General features: G+C 39.0%; 2 protein-coding genes across 2 annotated transcripts; one reads left to right on the top strand and one right to left on the bottom strand.

Moving 5' to 3' along the window:
• Positions 1 to 1,930: 1,930 nt before the first annotated feature.
• Positions 1,931 to 23,405, bottom strand: LOC144651704 (E3 ubiquitin-protein ligase TRIM45-like). Its single transcript, XM_078511654.1, has 3 exons — positions 23,387 to 23,405; positions 21,054 to 21,268; positions 1,931 to 3,647 (listed from the first exon to the last, which is right to left on the bottom strand). Exons 2-3 carry the CDS (start codon positions 21,237 to 21,239, stop codon positions 1,974 to 1,976), a joined length of 1,860 nt encoding a protein of 619 aa, XP_078367780.1. The 5' UTR covers positions 21,240 to 21,268; positions 23,387 to 23,405; the 3' UTR covers positions 1,931 to 1,973.
• Positions 7,609 to 9,699, top strand: LOC144651754 (uncharacterized). Its single transcript, XM_078511731.1, has 3 exons — positions 7,609 to 7,936; positions 8,081 to 8,173; positions 8,661 to 9,699. The coding sequence occupies exons 1-3, from the start codon at positions 7,727 to 7,729 to the stop codon at positions 9,606 to 9,608; spliced, it is 1,251 nt and encodes a 416-aa protein (XP_078367857.1). The 5' UTR covers positions 7,609 to 7,726; the 3' UTR covers positions 9,609 to 9,699.
• Positions 23,406 to 23,900: the final 495 nt, after the last annotated feature.

The raw sequence follows: 23,900 nt of genomic DNA, 5'->3' as shown, positions 1-23,900 counted from the left end.
GGTAGTTTATTTTTCAGAAATTATTTGGAGCCAAAGCTTCAAATAGTTTTTAAATTCACAGTTAGATTTCTAAGATCTACACTATACTTTTCTATCATTATCATTGTCATTTTATTAACTAATTCAACACTATCATTATTATTATCATAATTAAGACAAAGATCAAGTTTGTATCCAGTGGCAGAAATCAATACAGGACTGTGGGCTGGACCTTGAACATTTTTTAGGCCTTAAACTTTTGCAGCAAAGAAGGGGACCACAACTTATAATTTTGGCCAATCTAGTCTTTGAGATTTTTCCCACAATGAGAAGGCCTGGGTCCCATGAAAGCCCCTTTTAAATCCACCACTGATATCTACAATAAATTAACATTCTTTTTATTCCTAAGGGTGATTTGTTAGTGACTATTATCGCTAACAAGTGATAATTATAGTGATCAATTCACAGTCACTAGTCAGTCATGTGATCCCCAGAAATTACAGCTATTAGACTTGCAAACTTTCACACATTATGCATGAGCCTCATGACTGCAATACGAAAATTACCGGGTATGCCAATTTCATGCAATTACAGACCAACTTCACACACCTCACTGACAAATCCAGATTTCTTGCTCATAAACTTGTTAAATGTTAATTCAACTCAATTTTGGCATAGTCAGTAAATGAGCATCGTATTTGGTTTTAAGTCCTCCAACCTTTTGTTGTAAAGACATCAGAACATCTTCAGTACTCTTTGGCAATCTTTGGAAACAGTCTGAACATCTTCGGAAACCCAGGTAAAGTGACAACAACAATCTCATGCATTCTCAAGTCACCAGTGAAAAATTTAGTCGCTAAATTAAGCTCACGCTTTCAATCCTTCTTCTCAATTTCGCCAGCTCCAAAATTTTAGTTGCCATGGTGACTAAAATGGTCTTAACTTGGAGGGTTGTAAAAGTTGGCAGGTATACAAATATGCAGAAAAACTAACATGACACATAAATACTGACGCAGCTCAGCCAACAAAAACACATGGCCTGGATAAATTTCTCCTGGGTGGAAATTTGTCTATGCTTGCATTCAGATTTAAAATTCAAAAACAATTCCAAAACTTAATTTTCAAAAATATTACTGAAATATTCAGTAGCTGTCATATGAATGGTCAAACAAGCTAGGTTTTCACCTACAGGAAGCTGGACTTGAAAATTAGAATCACAGTTATGGTTTGATATGGAAAACAAACAGGTTCTAGACTATCAGTTTTTCTCAAATCTGATTAATTATTAATGACAAAAATGAACAGCATTTTACAATGTCTGTTATTTCAAAGCATTAACTATATTAACCCTATCCAGACCGGTGGGGGGGGGGGCGGAAAGTGCCCGCGTTGACTTTGAACGCTAATAACTTTTTCAATATTGAACCAAACGCTGCCAAACTTTGCGACTCTATCTAAAATTTATCTGGGAATAATTTGGTAGTATAGGTTGCTGGGTCAGGAACTTGACGTCACCATGGCAACGGCATTTTGACAGGCATGTTTTCCCAAATTTGTAATTTTCGTGTTTTTATTAATGAAAAATAACTTTAATGCAATTGTTTTAACCTTTTTACGGATTTTAAGCACAGTTTTATTGATTTTGAGTACTTTGCAGTAATTTTGGGTGGTTTTCTGACGTTTTGAAAAAAATTTTGAAATCCAAGATGGCGGATCCAAGATGGCGGCTGTTTTGACATTATGATGTAATTGTCACGTGATGTGACGTCATCATCCCACGTGACAGATACCAAAAGTTAGATTTTCGGACATACTATATATCATGTTAGTTTCATTGTGATTGCTTAAATATTCCGGAAGTTACGGAGGGGTGGAGGGGGTGGAATCCGCCCCCCCCCCACCCCCCCGGTCTGAAAAGATCCAAAAAAGCCCGGTCTGAATAGGGTTAATATGCTTCCAAAGAAGACGTGATGTCCTGTTGCTTTAGGTTTTGTCTATTCAAAATCAAGGCTAAAACCAGCTTGCTGACCATCGGGATTCTTTATATAAGGCAAGATGATAGGCACAACCCTGTTTCCTACATTAACATCTGTAAAGACTTCAGCTTGTTTACTTCGTGTATTGTAGATGACGAGTTTCTTTGTATCAAAATTTAGATAAACTGAGAAAACATCGTCATGACAAAGAGAATTAATAGCAGCATGTGGATTGTCTGAACGTGAAAACTGTAAAGACTTGCTTCTTCCTCTGCGGCCGTCAAACCTATAGCGGCAACACAAGCAACATCTTTGGACCTCTACACCAAAAAATTCTTCCTGCTTCACACATTGAACTCCAACTTCAAAGTTTTTGTCTTGAGCATTTAATAAATGCACCTTTAATTTCCAACAATGCTTTCCTTTACAGTCTCCACCCTGTTCTTGACTTGAAGTCAAGACATTTAACTGGTCTGTATTCTGTACCTTTGGTTTTACTTTCCATGTAAAAGGACTGCCACAGATATTCTCGACTTCAACCATGACTGCCAGAGTGCAAACACCATCTTTCTTTGGGCAATAAGAAAACACATATGATTTACTGTCTTGATTATACTTTACCGCAAGTTCTTGCTGATCTTCACTTCCATGGTTAACTAAAGCATGAACAAGAAGGTTTTCTGCTGCATTTTCATCTTTGATCACAAGCACAAAATCCACAGGTTGCCCAGCCAAGGTCTCATACATAACTCCTTCTTCTCCTCCTATCATACTCAGCACACATTTTGTGGGGTCAATGGGGGTGTGATGTACGGTTGCCATTTCTCCAATGTCCCAAATTGTTTTGTCCACTTTCAATTTAAGATAGTCAGTCTTGCAGGGTCTACTCTGGACTTGTGATGTGTTAAGCTGGGCAAGTCGCTCAACTAGATGAGTCTTCACAGAGAGGAGCTCCACGTCGTCACCATCTGCTAATGCTCGTTCAGCAAAATCAACACCACTTTTCAACTGTGCCAGTGATAAAGAGAGCATTTCTTTTTGGCTTCCAAGCTGCTTAAGCTTTATTTGCCCCTGTGTTGTAACTTCATGCTTCAAATTTCCTCGCAAATATTCCAATGCCTTCACTTGCTCATCAAAAAAGACATCCACTTCTTTGCTGACTTCAACAATCTTAGCTTGAACTCTCTGTTCCATTGTTTGAACAGCTATCAAGCCTTCTTCAATAACACTTTCCTTTTCTTTACTTTCAAGAAGAACAGCCTGAACGACTTTCTTCTCTTTTTCAGCAACATCCGCAACAAAGTCATACTTGTGTTCACGGTGATCAACAATAGTACAATCTCGACAAATCGTTTTCTGGCAAGTTTGGCAAAAAAGTTTCAGTGTCTCACCACTATGTTTTTTGCAAAAGGCTGGCTTGACAAGGGCTTTTGAACCAAGTTGCTTGACTTCATCCAGGGACATAATTTGGTGACCTTTGGTGGTATTGATCCTTTTATGTGCAGTGACACAAAATTTGCACATGAAAACACAGCATTCAGTGCAACGAGAAACAGCCGGATCCCCACTGTCACAGTGCTCACAGATCAATGGCTTACCTGCAGAGGAAGTGCTGTCTTGCATGCTCAGCAAGGTCATAAAATTGTTCACCCAGAAGTTGGGTTGCAGCTTACCAACATCTCCATTAACAATCTAATAAGAGAGAGGCACAGAATACATATCTTTGTCCTTTCCAAGGATAATAAACCGGCTGCATTGACTAAAAAGTAGGGCTGCAATGATACATTTCGTCACAATACGATATGTACCTCGATACAAATGCCACGATACGATACACAATACGATACAACATTACATACAACTGACAAGTGCCATAATTTTTACTAAATTTGTTGGTAACTCAGTTTTTTCCACTTTCTCAGCAAGGAAAACTTTTTTGCAAAGTGAAGTTCTCATAAACAGCCTGTTTTTGCTTGCGGGCACACAAGACTGTGTCAGTCGACAACTACTCGTCACATCTTTTAAGAATAAGTGATCAAAAGTGAAGCAGAATGGAACTTCCTTGTCCCTCAGTTTAATAAATTGCTATTGAGAGCTTTCACTTGGGTAAAAATTCATTAAAATTAGTTATTTCTGAATGCCGATGAAGAATATTTTATTGTTTCACGATACTGCGATATTTCGTTCAAATACCGATATTCGTATCTTGACAAAAAATATCGCGATTCACCGGTGCACCGGTGTATCGTTGCAGCCCTACTAAAAAGTGATCAATTTTTGGGTAGGAGGAGGGCTGTTTGTTACCATCCATCCCTATCAAGGAGGGAAGATCCCCTTTTCTCATTTTATGTCTGCAATTATAATGAGGGCTATTTTATGGAACTCACGTTGCATAAATTATATTACTTGGCTGCAACTTTTCGAGAGCTGCTTTTTACTCAAAAACAAAGCCCCGGGTGTCAAAATTCAGCATCTGGTTAAATCAAGCTAAAACCAGTTAGGCTGCTGACAAAAAAAATGGACTAAATTTGAAAAGCCAAAGAGCCTTAGGCTTTAGTCAGGGTCAAGCAAGTTTGAGAATTTTGTGTAGGATTGCAAATTAGTGTTTTGTGATCAGGTTAACCTGCGATCAGGCGTTATTTTTCTCGCGGCGGTGTAGTCAACGAAAAAATGAACGCCTGATACAATTACTTGTCGAGTCGTCTGTAAAAAGTCCAGAATCTGGACTTTTTTCTGATTGGTCAGGAAACAAAAGGCAACATTAAACTCTATCCTGATTGGCTAATTGAGTTCAAGTGTAACTTCCGGTCCAAAAAATATCGCGCATAGAGGATTTTATTTGTGTTGAGCGGAATGAAGTGGAGAGCGAGTTTTCTAGCTTTAAGAAAATCCCTCAAAAGTTGTATTAACAAAACACTTAAAGATGAACAAAGGGAGTGTATTCGACGAATAGTTTGTGAAAGAAAAGATGTTTTGGCGGTGCTTTCGACGGATTCGACAAGAGCGTAATCTATCGCCAATGGTGTCGAGGTCTGTCGAAGATTATCACAACATTCCCGGGCAACATCGCACCACCAAAGATGCCAGACGATTGTGCCAGTGACGAAAACTACGACCTTGAAATGCCTGATCTGACAATTTTGTCCAGAGCGTCGGAGCCTTGCACAAAATCAGCCTTTGCTGAAAACAAATTTTTAAAACCCGCCGATCAGTAAAAATATAATTTGAAGGCGTTTGAATAATGCGACACGACCACAAAAGGTTCATGGGGATTTCGTGCAGGCCTGTCTTTATTTTCACAAAGCGGATCAGTTCAGTGCCTTCACCAACCGAGACACTACTCTCACAGAGATAGCAATTTTCGTTCAACTTTTTCGCGTAACTGCCGATTACGTCTACCAAAATAAACCTTTTAACAACCTTTGCTGCAAGCTCACGCTTATCTCTTATCTGATGGCATCGCCGACATTCCGGCGTTGACAGACACTTTAACCCATTGCGTTCCGATGCAAAATCCCTCTGAAATTCCAATGCGCCCACATGCGCCCTGTCAGAAATGGCTTGTTTCAATTGGCTGTAGCATGTACACTAAATTCCCCTGGGCATTGAAAGGCAGTGAAACGTGACCTGCATAAATTAAACTTTCGTTTGAGACCAAGCACTTCATTTTGCGTTCTAAATACGAATTTTCCTGAATTTTTCAATTTTTGTCTTCGTTGTAAACATGGCTTTCGAAAGATCTGGTGATGTTTCAGATCTTTCTGATGGAGAAGAAGAATTGTTTGTTGGATTTACCGTGGAAGAAATCGCTGAAATTCGACAAGAACGACAGACACGAAGAGAACAACAAACACTTCGCGATGTTGATGAAGAAATCGAAGAAATGTTTCTCGAATCGCAACAAACTGGCAGTGATTCTGATGTCGAACTGTTTGCGGACGAGGATGAAGAAGATGAAGAGGAAGAAAGCAGTGATGATGAAACTCCCGTCGAAAATGCTGAAGATTTACCTCGTGATCCTGTTCAGTGGTCGTCAACATTGCAAGCTATTAATGTTGAAGACTTTTCTGTTCCTCACGGTCCGACACAAAATCTTGAAGAAAACGCTACAGCCAAAGATTATTTCAATCTTTTCATCGATGACAACTTTCTCGATGAAATCGTTCGGAACAGCATTGCATATGCCCGCTCGAAAGGTGACAACAACTTCGTGACAAATCGAGCAGAAATTTCCGCTTTCCTTGGTCTCAACATCCTTATAGGAATTCACGAACTTCCCCAGATTCACATGTTCTGGGATTCCGATGAATTTATTGGAGTTGAGGGGTTCAAAAAGACCATTCCAAAGCAGCGATTTGTCACCCTCAGTAAATATCTCCACATTGCCGATCCTACAACCGAAGATCAAGCGGATCTACTGTGTAAAGTGCGGCCTATGGTTGACCTCTTAGAACGCAAGTTTTCTGCTGCCTATGTTCCTGGAAAGAACATAACTGTGGATGAGGGACTTGTGAAATTCAATGGCAGGTTGGCTTTTAAGCAATACATGCCTATGAAACCAGATAAATTCATTACAACTTCGGGACGATTTGCGTGTGTCATTCAGAAATGGGTGATACCGCTGGATATTGTAGCTTGAAGGCTCTATTAAGTCCTTTGGGCATTCTCTTCGGTAGTCACCGAAGCCGTGTTGAATAAGTTCGGTGTTTCTTCGTTTGGGAAGAGGTGAGATATTTTGGATCAATAGCTACAGGGACTTCAAAGGAATGGAACAATAAGGCGATTAAGCGACCTTGAGCGGCGAAGCTAATGAGTGTATCCTTTTGTCTTTTACCTGTTTTTACTTGTGAAATGAACTCTAGGGAATAATTTCGGACATTCCATGCGTTTACGTTTTTCGTTAAATGTTTTCAAGTTTGATTTTTATTTATGAAGGTAGAGCATTTTGAGAGCTACAAAATGAGATCTTGAACGAGGGATTTTCATCAATGCACGCCGAAATAAGCCAAAATTCGCTTTTGTTGATGCGGCCGTCGGAATCGGCGGTTTCGAATTGCAAAGAAAATTTATGCGAAGACATAGCTTTTACGCTCGACACGTGCGATGAAATAATAACCGGCAACTCTGAATGAATTAAACTTAATCTCGAAAATGTTGCTTTTTCATATTCCTTTGAAAGGAAGGCGGGTTGATAGCTGAGAAAATAAGTTTGAATGAGGTTTTTAGGTCTTGATTCAATGTCTGACCTCTGCGCCGCCATGTCGCGCGAAGCCTTTCTGTTTGGACGTCGGATCGGTAGAATAAAAATTCAAAATAGTTTTTTTTATATACTGTATACAAATTTGACTTTTCTGCTGAAATAAAATCAAATGAGATCTGGATTTGTAAATCTTATTGTGGACAGTAAGCGTTGTGAGGTCTTAAAAAAATATTTATGCTTGAATGTAATATTTTGAACGGGACAACCGTGTTTACATAAGCTTATCACGCATTCCCGCGATTAAAAGCTATTATTTAGGCTATCTTTATTGTCTGTTGTTTATTATTGCCGTTTATAAGCCAAAACTCCTTTGCCTATTGTGTCTTAATTCTAGACCACTTTAAGCTCATGAATATGAAAACAAAAGCATCACGCGTGCATGTTTTGATTATTCAAATTGCTCGCGGCTTGTCAAAAGACCAAGGTATATTTCGCTCGTGTAAAGTAGCGCCTTCCATTCTTAGTTCGCTTGGCTTGCTGTCGACCATTTACTCGTTGTAATCTGAATGCGATGGATTTTACTGTTGGTGAAAACGTTGAAGCTGTTGATCAGTTCGGAGTATGGGCGAAAGCCAGGATAGTCGAAACACGGGATGCCTGTGTTGTTGTCTCGTTTCCTGGATGGAAGTCCGAGTGGGATCGTGAAATTATTGACGCTGCCGAAGTTAGGAGTGTAACGGAAGAAGAAGTCTTGATACCGCGTCGTTTTGCCACTAAGAAGGTAAAATAACTTGTTCAATGATTTTGGTTTGTGATTTTGTGTGATCATTTAAACGTTGCGTGATCATTTGAATGTCACGGCATAGTATTTTTTTTTACGAGTGTTCAATTATACTTCATGACTGTTGTGTTCTTTTATTTATAGAGTCCTAATTTGAAGAAGCTTATGGCTGGAGATAAAGTTTATTTTGGTAAAGAAGATGCCATAGTGCACCGGTCTGATCCTATTCGTAAATTGGTATGTTCACATTTTTGTTTGATCAAAAGCATTAATATCCAAAAGCATATTCTCCTTACTGTTTTGCTAATATTTCCCTTAATCATAATTACGAGAATTTGTCTATCTCAATGTCAAAATTTTGATACTTGATTTGTGAATGTGATGCCATATGAAAACTTTAAAAATGTTGTGTTGCAAATCAAATAGAATGGTTCCTTTCACTGAAAGATATTTGGGAAAAGAATTATTATAGTACTGTCTGAAGACAAACTTTTTCTCACTTTTACCAGTTTAATCAGGAGTTTATGTACCAATTCTTTTGACCATAAGATACGCAAAGGGATTTGTCTTTCTTATAATAACCTTTTTGGTTTAATTTTCCCTTGATTACGAGAAACAGTTCAGTTGAGTTCGAGCTGATTGCCACACACTTTTATTAGCAACATCCTTTTTACACTGTACCTTATTATTGCCTTACATTTAAAGAGTTTTTTTTTTCCAACAGATAACTGTGAAGCTGCAGGATGACACCATCAGGACCATCAATGTATGGGAGTTAGAGACATCAAGAGAGGACAAGGATCAGCCAATTGAAAGAAAGAGGAAGAGGAAGAACCCAGATGTTCAGCAACAGCCACAACAACCGCCATCTCAGCACCCGCCATCTCAGCAGCCGCTACCTCAGCAGCCTTTACATAAGCAGCCAGTAGTAGCTGAGAGCGATCCTTTAGAGTTTTGTTTTCATGTTGAAACCAGTGGCACTATGATAAAGATTGGTTCCTTTTATACTCTGAAATTTTCTGGAAATTCTATTTTTGTTTGCACTACCATTTCAAAGCTAGCCTGTCATTTTACTTTTAAGTTTGCACTTTGTTTGCTGGTCAACGATAAAGTTGACAGTTTCCTTCCAGATGTTGTATGCAGTTTGGGGGATGCTAAACATTTTTTATGCAGTTCAAATGTAAGTTGTACCTCTAAAGGTAGAAATCTTGTGGATAAAATTATTTGTGAGGGTTGGGAAAGGGTTTTAAGTTGCCAAGGGAGAAACATTGGGAATGTTCCTTATTTGTTAGACCTTAGAAAGAGTTGTTTAGCAAGTCAAATACGCCAAGGTGTGTGGTCTGGTATTTCACGGAGTGCCACTCGGCCTTCCCAGCCAATTTACCTTGGCGTCTTTGATCCTGTGCTTGATACTCAAATCTTTGGCCTTTCAAGTAAGGATCAATTCCAAGTTTTTTACAAAGGAGGGGAAATTAAAAAGTTAGACACCTTACTTGGGGCACTATGGGATATTAAGATTTTAGAGCCTGGAAATCCTCAGTCTCATTTTAAGTACGTATGCCAGGTTCGCCTCTTTGTCCACAAGTCAACTATGAGCTTGCGTTTTAATTTTGCGTACTCAGAATCAAATGTTCCATTCAGTGCAAGTTATAGGAGCACAGTCACGTATTAGACAGTCATATACTGGGTAATAATTTTTTTAAAAAAAATAGTTACTATGTATGAACTTGAGCCTCTCTTTGGGTACATGGCAGAATTTTACTTCTTTTACCAATTTTCAACAGCTTGTGTATTTTTTTAAAAGAATTTTTGGCATTAGGACTTTATTCAGTGTAGACAAAACTGTTTTATTAAGCACCAAATAAATTTGCCTCTTTAGTAGCAATCTGCCTATCTGATCAGTGATTATTTTCTGTCAATTATTGCTTGACTCTCTTAGATTGTCAGTGTTTATTATGCCAATCATATGTTTTTGTGACCTTGGTTTTGTCTAAAACCTTTAAAGGTAGGCTCATTATTACTGGTTATGGAACTGGAACTTTCATAATAATTATTTTGGAATTTATTCATATCAGCACAGTTTTCTGTGTATTTGTAGTTAAAGCCATTCATAAGCTTCCAATTTTGTTCTCAATGCTTCAAAAGAAGTCTTATAATTGTAATGAAAGGAGAGAAATTTTCAAAATGAAAGACAACCAATATATTTGTTAATGTTTAATCATTTGAAGATTACATAATTATACAGTTTTGTATTTTTAATATTGAAAGATGGACAGTGAAATAAACATTATTAAATTTTACATTGTTTGCATTAATGAAGTGTATTAAATCAAGGGTTTGGGGTTACCGGTATATATTTTCATTTGACATTGATGTTTAAGCCAATAACATGCACAATACATTTTGATCCACTTTGCTCAAACATATACTGCTGATCCACCAAATAGCTGCGTTTGTCGTTTGCGATGTCCTTCTCGCTAAAGAACAAGAAGTTAAAATTTTAAGCGCTGCCGCTTGCGCTTCTGTTCAGTACTTTGTAAATGCTTCACAAGAAACCTCTCTTGAGCAAGATGGTCAAGTAAAGTGCCGGAGAAACGGTCTTTCATCCCTTATGCGCCATCTCTGATGAATAACGAATTTACGAGGCCTTCTTATAATTCTCTTTCATAATTATCCATTACTAAGTTAACTTAAGGAAAAAAATTACTTTCCGTGCCTTAAGCGCGAAATATGTACAGCAAAAACACTACGAAGGTTATTTGCGAAGGCTCCATGAAAACGTTTTCATAATGACCGCGCGCTAGAATGGAACGAGTTTTAAGCTTTTTGACGTCATAAATTCATGTTTCTGATGGCCTTGCGATCGAATTGCACGTGCTATGTTCTTTTATTTTGCTTCCTTTTCTCAATGTCACTAGCTTTTTCACTTGCTTAGAAAAATCATATCTTTCACATCTGAAAATGTGAAAATCCGAAACATTCCTATGACCTTCCGTTCCGCTCCTACTATTATAATTATTATAAATTCTTTAAACTCACTTCGCAGCACTTTACTTGCTATCAGCAACTCCTAGTTTTATAACCCCCTGATTAATTTTTACAACACACTTTATTCCCAGTAAATTTATAGGAAAAAAGCGGCATAACTGGTTGAAACAAAATTAATGTAAATTGATTGGTTTACGTGATTTCTTATTTCTAGAACTGTGATTTTATTAAAAGTTAGAATTGAATTAGGGGACTTCATTCGTCTGTTTTGTGCGTGCTTGCCTACAAAGGGCGACAGATGTCAAATCTGATGGGATACATTCGCTGGCAATACATGTCCTCCAATTCTGTACCACACGATGTGTTTTGTCAAATGATCGCACGCAAAAATTAATGGGAGGGTTATAATGGTCAATTAGACAAAAATCAGGGAAGGTTGATAATACAATATGTTTCACCAAAAATTTATATCAATCGTCTCTTTCTATGTTGACATTAATTCTGGATATTGCATTAATTTGATCAACAATAAACTTTTTTCCTTGACTTTTCTCTCTAACTATCAGGATCAGTTATGGGACTGAAGCAAAAGTGTAAAGATATTCATGGAGTGAAGACTGTGTGAAAAGAGGAAATTGCCTAAATTAATATCTGCAGATTGCTTTTCCATGGGTAGTGAATGAATAAAGTTTCTGTGATGAACATAAACAACAACAGAATAAGATTTCAACAAATGGTTTATTTAGAAGTCAAAGAAAATGACCTAATAATACAAATGAAAAGTCTGGCATGACACTGAGGCTGTAGATCCTGAAAGCTTATTGTACTGTCACTCTGTTAACTTAACAGTGAAACCTTATTATTTATTTCCTTTTTTCCAGTGTTCATAATTAAATTAATAGTTTTTCCTTCAATTTGTTTGGAAAAATTATGTAGAGTGATTGTTTTTGCAAGTTTCACTGACTAATTAGATCACAACATTTTTTTTTTAATTTACTTTTTTCAATCATTTCCTATAGAATGGGATTAACTGACAACAACTTATGTATTTGAAATGAGAGCTGTACTATGTACACATTGTCAAGTGTTCCTCAGTCGACATCATTTGTTAGGTCATTCGTGAAAATGCAAATGTTTGTAACTGCGCAGTCTCAGCAACCCTGACTTGTTCAAGTGCTTTGTTCCATTGCTCTGATTTATGCTGAAATTCAGTCTTTCCCATTTCCTTGTATTCTGTTCTTTCTTCTTCACTTATGGACTTCCATTTTTCTGTTAGCATGGCATTTATTTCTTTCATTGTACTGTTTGGGTTGCTCTCACAAAGTTTTGAATATTCCTCTTTTAGGAAGATGATGTATCCATTTGCTGGTCTTTTAGGTTGATGTTTTGGAATGTTATTTTCTTGGTTCTCTTCCTCCTGTGCTGCCTTTCTCTTTTGCCTTAAAACCTTCTTCAGCTCTCTGTGGGCACTGCGAGTACTACTGTTAAGCAGTTCGCTCTCTTTCACTGCTCTGGCATGTGCTAATGAGCTAGCAGGGGAATTGTCTAAGTTGCTTAGATTTAGTTTGTATTGCTCAATGTCAGGAATAGCTTTGTCTTTGTCAGCGTGCAGAACATAGAGCTTGGAAACAATGGGCCACTTGTATCGGTAGGCATGCATTATGGGCTTGTTGATCTTCTTGACATCTTTATCAATTTCTTTTTGGGAGGTAACCATGATGAAAGTAGCTTCAGTAACTTTTGAGATGTCTTTGGTATAGACCTTTCCACCATTGCTTAGGATAATGGGAGTTAGTTGTTCTGCATTGTTTATTCCGCTTCGGTCCTTTCCAGTTAGTCTCCCAGATATCACAAAAGTGATGCCATGAAGAACTTGTGGCACTGGCTCCTGGAGATTTGTTATTTCGACCAGAACGGGCCGCTCTTTAGAAGTTACTGCTACCTTGATGTGCTTTTTCTGTGGGGTAACTTCGCAAACCATTGCTTTTGTAGTCTTGCCATCCCTTTCAATGAATACCGCATCACCACGTTTGTAGTTCGAAGATACATCTGTTATTGATTGATTTGCACCTTCAGTCAGTACCAGCTGTGATGATGGACTAGGTGGTTCTGGGGATGTCTGCGTTGCAGTTGGCTCTCGGGTTTGGGAGATTTGGTCTGCTGGCTGTAGAGTGGAAGGTGTTTGCTCAACAAGACAGGCTGGTTCTGATGGGCAAGTTTGCAATGCATTTGGCACTTCTGATGCGATGATTTCAGCTTCTGGCTGTAAAGCAGAAGGTGTTTGCCCAGAAACAGGAGGTTGCTCAGTCGACGGCTGGTTGCAATTAGACCCCCCTGACTTCTCAACAGTTCTCATTTCAGTGTCATAATCTAGCCCCTCTTCTTCAAACTTTGCCTTTACATAGCGTTCAAATGCTTCTTGGACTTCAGGTGGGCATTTGGCTAAGCGTCTTCTGAAGAATCTATAGTACCATCTGAAAAGTGTAATGATGGGATCTTGGCACTTCCATCCTCCTCCTCTGGCAGAATGTCCAAAATATAGGCACTGGTGCAAATAATGGGTTCTCTCCCCACCTTCAGTGCCTCCCCGGAACAGCGAATGAAACGGGAGGTCTCTAAGCATTTGAGGGAATACGTCAACTCTCTTCATTAGGTATGGGTAGAGTTTTGAAGACCCATATCTTAACAAAGTCAAAGCATGATACAAATCAGCAAGTTCCACATATCTCTTAATTTCTTCTTCTGTGAGGCCAAATCTGTAATCTTTGGGATCTGAAGAGCCAGCTGCTGAACCAGGTTTCAGTCTATTGGCATATTTCCTGGGATCTTCATCCATACGCTCAAGTTCGTGCAACTCCCAGTGGACATTCCAAATCTTGCTTTCTAATTCAAATTCTGAAATCTGCGGTGTAGGCCAGTTGAGGCGATCCCTCAGTTTCTGAGGCAAATCAAATAATACATCCCTGCTTGCCACGTTGTCCAAAATCTCTGGAAATGTGTTATCTGCAAAGTGACTAGCAGGAGCTGAGATAGTTTCAGCATGGTTTACATTGAGTGTAACTTGCTCCAGTTTTTTCCCATCAAAGTGCAATTGGAATTTTCCATTTCGAACTCCACGTGCGTTGATATTAGACATAAAATGGCCTAAAGTCTGATCCTTTGCACCTGGACCCATGCTTGGTTGACTTTCTAAATTGAGGCAGGACATGCAGCGATCAAAGACCATGTGTTCTGTCAATCGACAAAAGCAATGATTTCCATCTGGGATGAAGTTTTCTGTGGGGAGTGCTGGAAGAAGGGATTCAGGGTGCTCCCTTTCTATTTTTCTGCCAAGTTCTGATCGAAGTCCTGTGTCAGCGCCAAGTTCACTTCTGCTTTGTTTCGTTTCATAGTTATACATGGTAAATGAATCCTCACTTTTTGGATCCAAACCACCACCCAGTACATTGTCTGAAAAGTTTGAATCCGCTGAGAGATAGATTTGATGCCCACTTTCAAGCATTGCCTCTATCCATTTATTTAAACCTCCTGGCTTTCCTGGATCCCCCAAGTTGAGTTCTAGATTCAATCTGGTATCCTTGCCATAGAAAATGGAGATAGGCCAGTACTCCTCAGGACTGTGGTATCCTATGCCATGAAACATGGCTTCACTGTTAAGTACATTCAATGTCAAAGCAACAGAGTCCTTTCCTCCAAAATTTCGACCGTCCCCATATATTTTCCACCATTCACTCTCTGGTAGCCACCAATACAAATGTAACAAAGTCTCACGTAATCGCTGTGGATTAATCTTCCAACCAGTGTTGGTTCGTTCAGGCTTCCACACGACTTCAAATTCCTTGACAAACTGAGCTTTCATGGTATTCACCTTTCGTTCAGAATCCATAAAACCAGGCAGCTTTCTGCGCAGTGCACGTATGATTTCAGTTGGACTTGTGGTGTCCTGGATATCTAGCACATCAGATGCAGACAAGTGGAAGTGTTGGGCTGCATCTTCAGTGATAATAGTGTCGTAGAGTGACATTCTTTTTCGGGGGTCGTGGGCCTGCTTCGCCAAAGTGATGATATCTTGGGGTGAAAGTGATCCATCCCAGTCTTCGGCCTGTTGTGATAGTGAACTGGGTCTTGCAAAGTCAACTGACTGTGCCAGTGATGCTAGGAAATCCTGCTTGCTGCCATGATGGACGGTTTTTGCTAAATTGGCAAGTTCTTCTTTTTGCAGGCTTAGTCGTCTTACAACAGTTCTTGACTTGAATTTACGTCCTTGGTGTTGTTGGGTCCTAATGGATTGCTGTCTTTGAAGAAGGGATTCAGTGGAAACAGATCTTATTGATGACTTTTTCGAGACGGAAGGAGTTACAGTAGGAGGTGGTAGGTTCTGGCTAGGTTCGGGTGTTGCAGGAGGTGGCAGGTTCTGGCTAGGTTCGGGTGTTGCAGGAGGTGGCAGGTTCTGGCGAGGTTCAGGTGTTGCAGGAGGTGGCAGATTCTGGCTAGGTTCGGGTGTTGCAGGAGGTGGCAGGTTCTGGCTAGGTTCGGGTGTCGCTGTTTCAAGCACTGGTGCAGTAGGAGGTAGCAGGTTCTGGCGAGGTTCGGGTGTTGCAGGAGGTGGCAGGTTCTGGCTAGGTTCGGGTGTTGCAGGAGGTGGCAGGTTCTGGCGAGGTTGGGGTGTTGCAGGAGGTGGCAGGTTCTGGCGAGGTTCGGGTGTTGCAGGAGGTGGCAGGTTCTGGCGAGGTTCGGGTGTTGCAGGAGGTGGCAGGTTCTGGCGAGGTTCGGGTGTTGCAGGAGGTGGCAGGTTCTGGCGAGGTTCAGGAGTTGCTGCTTGAGGTGTGTCAGGATTACTGGTAGATGGCATGACTCCATGACCAGTCACCTGATGAAGTGGTACACCCTTCATAAGTACATCTATGAGTTTGCATCGCAGCTTCCTGGCAGTTGCAGTATCTTCTCCTTGCCTTGTGCTGGTGCTAGCAAACAGGATCAGGATGGCTGCTTTGCAGGACATATGACTCCGTTTTGAGCCATTTTTCACCAAATACTCATCTTGTGCAACTAAACCTTATGAAGACAAAATCGAATACAGTACATATAATTATTGAAGTACTATTTTGGGTATGAGTTATGAAAATTTTTAATTGTTCTGAATGTTTGCATCATTGAAAACAGAGAGATTAGAGAAATCTACACAGCCACACTTTGTTTACATGTAAGTTCAAGAGTTTTATAATTTACATTTTGCTGAGGTCCATTAAGCATGACCTTAATTTTTCTCCAAACAGCAGAAAGTCAACTTTTGTTATTTGACGTTTGTAGTTCATACACAAAAATGAGTACCATATTTATTCGATTAGACGCCGCCATTGAATAAACACGGCCCTTAAAAATGGAGAATTTTAGGAGAAAATTATTAATAAATGCTGCACCATATGCGGCATTTATTTGATTAATAGACTCAAAAAACATACCGGTATACCATTGTACAGCATATACCGGTAATCAAATAAAAACAGTAGTTTAGTGTTTGTCGTCAATGTGTTTTTCCTTTTTTTATAAGGGATTTGTTAAGAATAGGATAAAAAGGGTAGAAAAAGAAAGGGAGTTTTCAATGTACATGGTTCTAACCAGAAAATAACTTTCATGAGGGGAGAACTGGTTCTAACCCAAAAAAACTTTCATGAGGGGAGAACTGAAGGTTTTTGTAACAACATGACAAAAATTTAAATGGAAAGCCTTATCTGACTGGTTAACAATAAAGGATATTTTTTCACATATGAGCAAGTACATTAAGCACACTGAATTGTCATTTTTAAACTTTCTGCTGTGTGCACACACTTAACTTATTTAATAGTAATAAACTTCCTCTGAAACTTCAGGGAAAAATCACACTTGAATTGTAATATGTAATATAAATTGCTATGTAATTAAAATGTTGCAGTATAGGATAAGAGTGAAGTTCCACTAAAAAGTGGTTTAAGGCGGCTGAACACGGTTTTCGCGCTTGCTCTCGATTCGAGTCCAGGCGCCCATGCTCAAGGCTTTTAGACAGACAAAATTGAAATGCTGCGGGTGCGCAGTTTTAAGAAGCTGCGATCATGTGTTTTATTGTCTTTCCAGAAAGGCACGATTTCTAACAAAGCTTTCGTTAGAATTTTAAGAAATTTTGCGAGGCTTTTGAAAACAAAAAATCTGAAATTTAACAAAGGAATTTTAAAACATTCTAGGACATTACAATAAAACATGAAGCTGCGAAGAATTAAAATTCCCTATGTCAAAACTTTACTACATTTTACTTAAGTGTTAAAATTTCAGATGTTTTCTGAGTTTGTTATACACAAACAATGAAAAAATCTAATGGCTGAATTTTCTGAAATCGAACTGGGTTACCATGGTAATGCAACATGGTCGTACAAGACAGGAAAAAATTTCAAATACAGTAGGTGATCTTGTAAACTGCCAAATTTGAGCTTGTCAACTGCAACGGTTTGGGAATGAGAGCAATATATAAACTACGTACTCCAAATATCAGAAAACTGTGTTCAGCCACCTTATACAGCATTAGATGAAATCTGTCAATATCTTGTGTGATACAGTCCAAATATCAACATACATATTCTCCATGCTGATATCCACACAATTTTACTTTATTAGTTGGGAGAAGTTTAATGATCATCATTTCATTTTACCTCGATAATTTATTTTCTCTTTTGACCTTCGTGTTTGATATTAAATGTTGTAGTATTGTTTGATCCGGTAATCTGGACTCTTCATTTTGAAAAGCTTTTCATAATTCGGCATGAGTTTAATCAAGCGGAAACAAGACATAGCTGACTGAAAGATTAACAGTTGAACCTCGCTATCTCGAACTCCCAGTTATCTGACTCAAAGCCATTTCCCTTATTTTATCTTTTACTTCCTTTAAGCCATCTCGACTACTCGTTTTTATGAACAGGTATATTTTCGTTTCCCTTGAGAGTTTGTGATCGCGTCGGTTCAACTGAGAAGTTTACTTCCACTTAGCTTATAAATTACTCGGCAAAGCACAAGATCGTACGCGATATCATTGTCATATAAATATTAAAGAAAGTTCAAAGATTCTACTTACCGTGATTTTCTAGAATGTGATCGAGGACTTTGTATCCTTTGTTTTTTACATGGACTTTCACACCCAGAGCTTGAAGTAATGACTCGTCGATCGAAAGGTACGGTTTTTGATTCGAGATGAACGTCGGCCTGAAAATTTCCGGCCACTCGGAGTCATCCATCGTCCTCCATTTGCAGATCCCTCCGTCTCGACAATGAAACTTTTTTACGTAGCAGAACTTAGCAGAAGATACCGATCGATTATTGAAAATTCCTTATGATTACAGCCAGCTGATGTTTTGAATATTTCGATCGCCTTCACTATCGTGACAATACGGCGCTCACCGTTGCTATGTCAACCACGGAGGTCTGAGCAATGATTGGTCAGATGTTGAAGATCGGACCAATGGTGTTGAAGCTTTCGCCGTCACGCATTGCAGTATATGTCACGAAAGATGAAAAGCACAATCCGCGCGTATCCAGGCAGATATCAGAAGCAACTAAAAAACCCCAGCAAACTATAAAGCTGAAAGATCAATAGTGGGAGAAACTGTTTGATGTCATTTCCAGCGATATGGTTGCATTTGTGAATAGATACAAATAATCGGAAATGATGACAACGGAATCGTTACGGTGTTTATTTTAGTTCTCGTTGAGAATGTTGCGGTCACGGCGCGGCCATGAACGCTACTTTTATTTGAGACTTTCTCAAAGTTGTTCGCTTATCGTTTTCGGCGCGCGGCAAGCAAAATTGTTTTGCATGTTTAATGTCTTTCAAGGGTGACATTTAAGAATTAATCAAGCAGCAAATTACTGTAGTCCCAGGGGTTTATTCCACTCTCCAAAACAAAAGACAAAAGTCTCACCTACATCAAAGAGTTTGCGCTCGTCAGGCTCTTCGGAAACATGCCGCATTCTCGGCAAGCTACTCGCCGTGAATATGTAATGAGCTAGAACAATAGACTGAATATATGAATTCTTAACGACCGCAAAATTTGCGGTACACACTCAAATCGAGGTGAAGTTGTCATGTTCGGAATCAAAGTTTGGTTGCTGGCAGATGCTGACACGTACTATGTTCCTCGGTTTCAAGTCTACTTGGGAAAGGATCGGACAAACAGTGACTTGTTCAGAAGGAAAGGCTTGGGGCATTATGTGGTTTGGACTCTTGGCGAACCCTATTTAGATGCCCATAGACATTTCTTCTTTGACAATTTTTTCACATCTGCCGACCTTATGCTGTCATTGCACGCCAGAAACACTTACGCGTGTGGTACTGTTCGCACAAACAGACGCGACTTCCCGGCTGATCTTAAGCGGACAAAACTTGTTCGTGACGAGGTCAGAACTCGCCAGAGTGGAAACCTAGTCACCACAATGTGGAGAGACAAGCGTGTGGTTTCGTTGATGTCGACAAATACTGCTCCAGAGCCCGAAATCACAGCTGTAGAGCAACGTGAAGGTAGAAGACGAAAGCGAGCTGTCCCGCCTGAAGCGAAGAAGAAGCCGGATGTCGTGCAAGTTTACAACTCTGGCATGAATGGAGTGGATGTTAACGACCAGTACAGGAGCTACTATCCACCTGGAACCACTTCACGAAAATGGTGGAAGTACCTCCTTTGGTTTTTTGTAAACCTATCCATGGTCAATGCGTATATTCTCGAGAAGATAGCGGGGAAGAAGAAGCGACGCCAACTCGACTTTCGGCGAGAACTTGCGAGAATGCTTATTGCCGGTTACACCGGCTATAAGCGTTCTTCGAACACTGGGAAGCGTGCTGTCAAAACAGTAACGAGGGAGGAAAATTTAGCGGGACACTATCTGGGAAAACTAGAGGGCAGGAAAAAAGCATGTGCGATGTGCGCCAAGAATGGAAGGAAGCGCCCTCAAGGCCGTACCTTCGAGTCATCCTACGCTTGTGAACAGTGCGGCGTTGCTTTATGCAAGAAAATGCGTGGAGAACAATCTTGCTTCTCGGAATGGCATAACGGAGAACTACATTAAAACAGAAACATTTTTTTTACTTTTGTTCAGTGAACTATTTTGTTTTGCTATAATTAAATATAAGAAAATCTGTTGCAAATTCATTTTTCCTTCACGCACTGACCATTGTAGACAACAGACAACTGTGCTTTTGTTGTATTGAATTTATTGTTCATTCTGTTGAAGTTAATGAAAGTATCTTGTATATAGTTTTTCAAAAGCATAAAGAAGTTGAAAATTACAGTTATTATCGCTAAGGTACCTTGTTTGGCCGTAAAAACTGAAACAATATTGTATGCTATGTGACGTATCATGACGTTCGTAATGGCGCGCAAATTCAAATTTGACTTCTACAAAAGAACTCACAAATCTCTCTTTTACTGGCAAAATAATAGCTATAACTTTGCAGGATTCTGTACTGTTCTTTCAGAAAGGCCTCTCTCATAACCTGAAAGGAATTAACTGCTGCATTAAGTTGTTCACTACTTATATCGAGAGTGCTGTGTAGAAACCATATCACAAATTGCTATCTCACTTGAGTGATTGCATGTTTTAGAATTTTTTTTGAAGAAAACTACATGTTTAAGTGAAGCTAAAAAGTAATTGGTAAAAACTTTGGTATATTTATGATATTTTTGTGAAGTTTCATAGCAATAGGAGAAAGAGAAGTAATTAAAAATGAAAATTATTTTGACACACATGTATTTTGCAATTGAAGCAGCCATTTTCTCTGGAATTCCAGGGGGTGGTCTGGGCTCAGGGCCCTGGAGCTCATTGGGTTAATTAGGGGGCGGCAGACGACTTGACAAGTAATTGTATCAGGCTTTCCTTTTTTCGCCTTCCCTTCGCCGCGAAAAAAAAGAAAGCCTGATCGCAGGTTATGATCAGGTCATCACAATTGATATCATGATGAAAGCTACATACAGTATAGGTCGAAGTTATCACAAGTGTGATATTTGCATGCCACAAAAACAGTTTTCATATTCCTCTTGACTCGGCAAAAACAGCATTATTGAAAACAATAAGCCAATAATTATAACATGTTTTACTATAATGACTTTCAACTTACTTTGACATCCTGTCTGCATTCAGGGCAAGTTATGACATGATCAGGTCCCTTTTTCTTCACCAGTTTCACTAGGCACGCTTTACAGTAGGTGTGCAGACATGCTAGTACTTTTGGTTCTTTAAATTGTTCCATACAGATAGGACAAGAAAGGTATCTGTTGACCTCCTTAGGTGAAGCAGTGGCCATTGTAAATCTCAAACTTTAAACCAGATGCACTGTAGATCACAAAATGCATAATAATTATAACAAAATTATCAAAAGATAAGCTTTCTTGTAAGAAATCAAAGGAAATAAAAACATTAGTTCTAGATAAAAATATATATAATAAAAAATAAATAAAAGCGGTATATATTAATGTGCTTTACAACACTTTACAGGGGACTTTGTCACAATATAACATAATCTTTCAGTGCTGAGACAACATAGGGAAATCTAAAACAAAAAAATTAATATATAAAATATATAAAATAAAATATTACTATTGTTCAATTGAACAAACCTACAAAAAAATGTATTATTTGCATCCTTGGCCTAGCCTGTGAGTTCATAATTCCTAACCACAGTTTTACCACTCTCTAGTGATTTTGATAGTAACTGTGTAGGTTCTTTAACGTCCCCTGGTGACCATAATAGTGAAGATGCAGGTGATGGGGCCTACGGTTAATCATCTTTGTTATCCAACAAATGCGTGCGCTGCCCATATACATGTATGGTCAAAATGCCAATGTTATCTGTCATTCATACATAACAGATATCCTGCAATATATGTAGGTTGCAAAGATTCCTCCGAATTTTTGTACTGCGCTACAAAATTACACTTTTTATATCTGCAAAATGTGTTTAGTTGACAATTTGTTGAATAATAGGTTATTCCAGAAAAAATCCACACACCCCCGACGGATGGGGTCGTTTTTAACCCTCCCTCTCACCTGGATTTCCTGAAGCACAAGACCCCCCCTCCTGTCTGGATTCCCAAGACCAAAGACCCCCCTCCCGCCTAGATTTCCAGAAAAAATTATTATGCTTAAATTTAATTAAATTTTAATAGAAAATATGCACAATCACGTCTAGAAGATGTTCTTGTTTCATTTCTAAAGCATCAGCTAATATTAAGCTAAGAATTCTACCGCGTGGAACTAAAAGAAGAAAGGAGCAAAAATACGAAAAAGTGAATGAGTGTTTACATTCTTAGCTCATTAAAATCAGTTGCCCTTTATTCTACTCTGCGCTAGATATGGTCCTAAAGTAATACGATTAGTAAAAAATATGATAAAAGAGTCAAATAGTCATTTCTCTTCGCCTGCTTTTCGAGACCTAAGGTCAGTCCCGTCCACTGAAGATCGAGAACTTCTAAATCAAAATCTAATACAGAGGTCATAACCTACTTTTTCAGGATCTAAGGGCGCTGAAATGTCACTGAACTAAACGTTTGAAGCGCTTGAATTATCGGTTGAAATGACCCCTGCAGAAGACTTTTTGAAGTTCAACCCTCCCCCCCCCCCCGCTCCCGCCTGGATTTCCAGAGCCTTTTACCCCCCCCCCCCTCCCGCGAGAATTTCCAGAATCCCATCAGTCGGGGGATGTGGATTTTTTTTTCTGGAACAACCCAATAAAACAATCATCCTGTTCAAATTATCTTGCAGTATATTGTCTGATTTTAGCCAACTCGACGTACAGCCTCATCAGCTAAGTATCAGGTGATATTCCACACGATTTCACAGGATAATAATTATTATTAATTATCCGAGAAGACTAAAATGTCTAATCATTTGTCATCGCAAAGGCAGCACATTCCCCTCAATAATATTTTTCTAAATCAAGGCTTAAATCATGAAAAAAAAAAAAAAATATGCATTTCTTCAACAACATTCAACATGTTGAAGAGCATATTTCAACATTCAACATCACAAGACACCATAGTCCCCTCTACTAACTATGAAGACACACTGCATTCAACATTTGTTGTACAACAGCATCACATGTTGAACCATGTATCATTGGCTTTTATACAGGACTCCCTCAGGGTTCTCATGATCAAAACATCATCCAATGCTCCAATACCACAGTGACACAGTGTATCTAGTCAGAGAAACAATCGTACTGCACAAACTAATACTACTGCAGACAGCCAATCTTCACAATATATGGTACTTGCTTACTTCAAAGACAATGTATTTGCATCTAATTTTATAGTTAGCGTGATCGCATGATCACTTCCATTTATAAATCCCTTGATAATCACCATACACAATGAGTTCTTTTATATCTATTTCCTTCACTTCGAATTAAATTAATCCTTACTGTAGCGTTCTTTGAGTGTAAAAATGACTTACCGTAGCAAATACGAATCCCACGATTTTCAAGTTGAAAACATAGGTTTTGAAATCTTCAAACATTCGACTGAAATTTGCAAAACTCACTATGCATTGTGGGCCAATCACCTGACATGAAAGGACCGTGGAGGTAACAGGGTGGGGTGGGGGTTGGGCTGGTGGTAGAGGGAGGGGGAAAGGAGCGGGCAAAAGCATTTAAAAGGTAATTTTCTGGCTACGTTTCTTGATTTGCGGTTCCTTCTTATTAGTTTAAGGTGGCTTAATACAGTTTTGAGGGGGTAAGTGAGCCCAACTTTTAACTGTCTTTAAAAATATTTAGGAATGTTCTTTCTTTCTCTTATTACTATTTTTTAAAGCATATAGCCATATATGCGACATTTGACCAATAAAAATGCTAATAAACAATCAATAAAGAGCCAAAATGAATGGCCGAGTGCTTAGCAGGGGACTGGGCACTAGTTGTTTTAACAGCGTTTTTCTCAAAATCTACCCGTATGACCCCACCTCAAAATTT

The sequence above is a fragment of the Oculina patagonica genome, chromosome 4, assembly GCF_052425735.1.
Source record: "Oculina patagonica isolate OP01 chromosome 4, crgOcupat, whole genome shotgun sequence".
Classification (NCBI taxonomy): domain Eukaryota; kingdom Metazoa; phylum Cnidaria; class Anthozoa; order Scleractinia; family Oculinidae; genus Oculina; species Oculina patagonica.
The sequence above is the reverse complement of the archived record's forward strand: the minus strand, read 5'-3'. Positions and strand labels throughout refer to the sequence as shown.

Excerpts from the sequence above, each read along its gene's own strand:
- LOC144651754 (XM_078511731.1), top strand. The coding sequence starts at position 7,727 with ATGGATTTTACTGTTGGTGAAAACGTTGAAGCTGTTGATCAGTTCGGA. Across the intron at positions 7,937-8,080 it reads GTCGTTTTGCCACTAAGAAG|AGTCCTAATTTGAAGAAGCT; the intron begins GTAAAATAACTT and ends TTTTATTTATAG. Across the intron at positions 8,174-8,660 it reads CTGATCCTATTCGTAAATTG|ATAACTGTGAAGCTGCAGGA; the intron begins GTATGTTCACAT and ends TTTTTCCAACAG.
- LOC144651704 (XM_078511654.1), bottom strand. The coding sequence starts at position 21,239 with ATGGCCACTGCTTCACCTAAGGAGGTCAACAGATACCTTTCTTGTCCT. Across the intron at positions 3,648-21,053 it reads AATGCAGACAGGATGTCAAA|ATTGTTAATGGAGATGTTGG; the intron begins GTAAGTTGAAAG and ends CTCTCTTATTAG.